The sequence below is a fragment of the Lactuca serriola genome, chromosome 5, assembly GCF_051521515.1.
Source record: "Lactuca serriola cultivar US96UC23 chromosome 5, Lser_US96UC23_V15, whole genome shotgun sequence".
In the NCBI taxonomy this organism is placed as follows: domain Eukaryota; kingdom Viridiplantae; phylum Streptophyta; class Magnoliopsida; order Asterales; family Asteraceae; genus Lactuca; species Lactuca serriola.
This window is the reverse complement of record NC_136412.1, coordinates 79,911,984-79,916,580: the sequence shown is the minus strand read 5'-3', so window position 1 is coordinate 79,916,580 and position 4,597 is coordinate 79,911,984. Positions and strand designations below refer to the sequence as shown.

The following is a 4,597-nucleotide window of genomic DNA, read 5'->3' as shown; positions in this document are numbered from 1 at the left end:
AAATTATTCTAAGATGATTATTTTTATTAGTTTTTTAGGAGATTGATTATATATATATATATATATATATATATATATATATATATATATATATATATATATATATATATATATATATATATATATATATATATATTTATTTATTTATTTATTTATTTATTTTAACCTATGATTTAATTATTAACTTGTTAATATTATTGTCTTTAATTTCAAGTTGTTAATTCGGCTAAATATCAATAGAACTTTGCGAAAAATAGATACAAGTATAAGCCCCCTTATTCAATAGTTCGGACTATGAACAAGGTTGTTCTTTCTTGAGCATACCGACTAGCGTTATTAAAAGAATAAAAAGTACAACGCATCAAAATTTATTTACTTTTTCTCGACAGCAAATGATTATCAAATTAAAGATCTCGATTCTCAACAACAGAGGATATTTTTCTCTAACAACAGAAACTAAATAATAGATGATGGAAAACAAGGAATAGAAAACTTCCGCATGTGATTCATTAGCCAACTAAATTGAGCCGGTCTTCAGCACATTCTTTAGACCGGCTACATTAAATCCTTAGACCGGCTTCAATAGTTTATTAAATATAGAACTTACATCTACTACATTAAATACTCCTATCACCAATGAAAATGTATTCAATTATTTTTAGCCAGTTTCTACAATTCGTGTCTCATCCAACCGCGAAAAGCTTCAATTCTTTTAGCTCTTTAAAGTATCACAAAAATGGCGACGTCATCGATGCTATTAACTAACGAGAAGGCGGTTGAACAGCAATCAATAACAGACCATGGCAGTTCCTTTGTCAAGATCATAAACATTAACGATGACATTAGTGAAAATGGCACGCTGCTATGCGATGAAATACTTGATAAAGATGCACCTCGGATTGATTCTCCTGCTGATGATAAACTAACCTGGTTGCGCACTCAAATTATAGGTGGTAATGCAGAGATTCATACTCCTTTTGGAAAACGTAAGCTCACATATGCAGATCATACAGCCTCAAGTCGCTGTCTTCAATATATTGAAGACTATATAATCAAGAATGTTCTTCCCTTCTATGGTAACTTCATATTTTCACTTCTGTTTCTATTTCTCTTTTTACTTCAAAACCATATATATACCATGAATCCATATGATTACATCTCAAGAACGGATCCTTTAATAGCTTTGAGATTTTTGTTGTTTCCATTCAGGTAACACTCACACAAGTGACAACCAAACCGGCGATAGGACAATGAAAATCCTTCATGAAGCAACTAGCTATGTTAAGAAATGCTTAGGTGGAACACAAGATGATGCACTCATTTTCTGCGGATCAGGAACTACAGCAGCTATAAAACGACTCCAAGAAGTGATGGGAATTGCGATTCCATCAATTTTAAGAGAGAAGGTATTAAACTCATGTATAGGAACCGAAGAAAGATGGGTAGTTTTTGTTGGTCCTTATGAACATCATTCTAACCTCCTCTCCTGGAGACAAAGCCTAGCTGAAGTAATAGAGATTAATTTGGACAACGAAGGAATGATCGACATGGATGATTTGAAGTTGAAGCTAGAATTTTATCAACATACTGGGCGTCCAATGTTGGGTTCTTTCTCTGCATGTAGTAATGTCACTGGAATTATGTCGGACACCCGTTCTCTATCTCGCTTGCTACACCAATTTGGAGCTTTTGCATGCTTCGATTTTGCGTCAAGGTACATCGTTAGGTAAAATGTTTTACAAGTCAAACGAAGTTTACAAACCGTTCAAAACATCTCAATTATGTTTTGTATGTTTAAGAAAACCCAGCGAACTTAACATTTTATCTAAAAAAGTCGAACAAAGTTTCCAAACTGTTCAAAAAATCCTAATCATGTTCTGTTTGTTCAAAATGTTAAGTTCGTTGGATTTTTTTGAACAGACAAAACAAGATTGAGGTTTTTTGAACGGTTTGAAAACTTGGTTGGTTTTACGAGTTATTTTTCCGATATAGTTCTCTTCTAGCCTTCTTTGACTTCCATAGAATTGAGCAAAAGCCTCACTTAGTTTACATTTTTTAGACAAAAGGTAAATTCATTGGATTTTTTTGAACAAGACAAAATATGATTGAGGTTTTTTTTTGAACGTTTTTAAAACTTCATTGGGCTCATAAGTCATTTTCCCCACATCTTTATAGTGCATTAATAATAACTTGTATATAATATGAAACTAATACCATACCTTTATGTTAAATTCATAAAAGTGCACCCTACGTAAAGATTGACATGAGATCAAGTGCCATTGATGGCTACGATGCAATAACTTTAAGTCCCCACAAGTTTCTTGGAGGGCCTGGATCACCAGGGGTTCTTCTAATGAACAAAGCCTTATACAAGCTAAAAGATTCTCCCCCGTCCACATGCGGAGGTGGTACTGTTAACTATGTAAATTTCTTCGATGAAAAGGTATGTGTTTCTCATTTTGTGTATTCTTCTTGTTGAAAATAATATATTTAAATTATAACAACATCTAACCAATTCGGTGGTTAAAAAATCTAGGATACATTGTACATTAGCGACATCGAAGAAAGGGAAGATGCTGGAACGCCACAAATTATCCAACGAGTAAAAGCAGCTTTAGCGTTTCAGGTCAAAGAATACATCGGATCAAAAATAATCGAAGAGAAAGAGCATGAATATATAGGAAGGGCACTAGAAAGACTAATGAAAAATGATAACATAAGGGTCTTGGGAAATACTAAAGTAGAGAGACAAGCAATTATATCTTTTCTTGTGTACACAACTGCATACTCTTCGGATATTGAGCATGTGGAAAGTAAAGGAACTAACGGAATTCATCAGTCGATTGAGAGTGGTTATAAGAGAAACAAGCCTCTAGATGGAGCTTTTGTTGCTAAGCTTATGAATGACCTCTTTGGAATCCAAGCTCGAGGAGGGTGCACTTGTGCAGGACCTTATGGTCACCATTTGCTTGGTGTTGATGAACCACATTCACTTGCAATAAGATCTGCAGTCGAAAGGGTAAATCTTATTTCTACATATTCCCTATTAATTTCCATACAACAATAGTTTCAGTTATTCTTCAATCTTCAAGAATTCTGTTTCTTAACGTTATTCTGACCTTCGTTTCTTCATCCATTTGTAGGGCTACATTGGAGCGAAATTGGGGTGGACAAGAATAAGCTTCCCATACTACATGTCCAGTGAAGAATACGAATATATTATCGATGCTATAGAATTCATAGCTACTTATGGACAACGATTTCTTCCGTTTTACAACTTAAATTGGAATATAGGAATTTGGAAGCTTAAGAATAATGCTTTTGAAGTGATGATGCTAAGGGAGGAGGACTATAAGCTTTGTACATCATCTTTTGCGGAGGGGTCAACCGCTTTAGAGGTGGAAGACAACAAATCAAAGACACAAAACATCCTGCAATGTAAAAGAACAGATGATAATCATTTTGCAACGTACATATTTTATTTAGATGTTGCGAAGCAAATAGGCGACATGCTCCCAAAGTGTCCTCAATTTGGTACTGTTCCACAAGGCGTAGACCTCAATGATGTTGGATTTCTAATATAGATTCAAACTAGTGAACTGAATGCATGTGAAGAAAAATAAGTAAATTTGGTGTTTTAGTTACTAGGACTGAGATATTACATTGAAAAAAGTTCTTCCCAATATTTTGTATTTAACTTCCGATACTCTAGAATCAGGGATTATTATACCCTAATAACATAAATACAAGCACAAACTTGGGATATCTTTTATCTTTTGAACAGCTGCATTTTATTGAAATACAGCTAGTAAGATGCCAGATTATAGCCAATACCACAACAAGTTTGATCATATATAGCTACAAGCCATTTAGGACACCCATTAATCCAATTAAGGCTATGAGATTTAATTTACTTTTGAGCCAGAGGAACGTTTTAAACTAAGTTTTGTTCAGAAAGTTGGGGCTTGATACCCAACTATCCCACAATTCTTGAGTTTCTTGCTTTCCAAATTGATCAAAACGTAGAGAAGGCACTTACCTCCGTTAGCTTAGCTCCTTTACTACTCATAAGAATCATGAGTTTTGGAACCCATATTGTTGAGTTGATCATTGATGCTACAACATTTCATTGTACAGCACTTATGCATGTTGACAGATACATCAGTTAAAGAACATAGTCTTACATGGTATATTTTCCCATGACCGGAGCCTTTCTCATTACGTTAATTAAATAGAGTACATGGTAAAAGTATTGGGCTAAGCTACCACATAGGCTACATGGGCCCAATATGAGGCTATACAATAAATACAAACATACACACATATAAATACAAACATACATACACATAATAGGCTAACCAACCCACCCATACAAGTTGGGGCTAGCCCACTTGGATAACATGAGTTCTAATCTAACTACTAACTAGTAGGTCTTGGGTCCAATCCGAGACAGAGAAGATATATATTTATTTTCCGTTCAAAAAAAAAAAAAAAAAAACTAACCAACCGACACCCGCCTCCAGGGCAATTTCACTACAAACAAGATGACATTTAGTGACACACATTTTCAATGACATATCTTTTTCATGCCACTATA

At 34.3% G+C, this 4,597-nt stretch overlaps 1 protein-coding gene across 1 annotated transcript; it reads left to right on the top strand.

The window, feature by feature from the left end:
• Positions 1-677: 677 nt before the first annotated feature.
• LOC145052685 (uncharacterized) lies at positions 678-3,755 on the top strand. The gene is made up of 5 exons (XM_079000545.1): positions 678-1,076; positions 1,210-1,714; positions 2,242-2,443; positions 2,537-3,019; positions 3,144-3,755. The coding sequence occupies exons 1-5, from the start codon at positions 737-739 to the stop codon at positions 3,582-3,584; spliced, it is 1,971 nt and encodes a 656-aa protein (XP_078856671.1). The 5' UTR covers positions 678-736; the 3' UTR covers positions 3,585-3,755.
• Positions 3,756-4,597: the final 842 nt, after the last annotated feature.

What these genes read in the sequence shown, in the direction of transcription:
- LOC145052685 (XM_079000545.1), top strand. Translation starts at nt 737, where the DNA reads ATGGCGACGTCATCGATGCTATTAACTAACGAGAAGGCGGTTGAACAG. An exon ending in GAATGTTCTTCCCTTCTATG is followed by an intron (nt 1,077 to 1,209) that starts GTAACTTCATAT and finishes GTTTCCATTCAG; the next exon opens with GTAACACTCACACAAGTGAC. An exon ending in TGCTTCGATTTTGCGTCAAG is followed by an intron (nt 1,715 to 2,241) that starts GTACATCGTTAG and finishes AATTCATAAAAG; the next exon opens with TGCACCCTACGTAAAGATTG.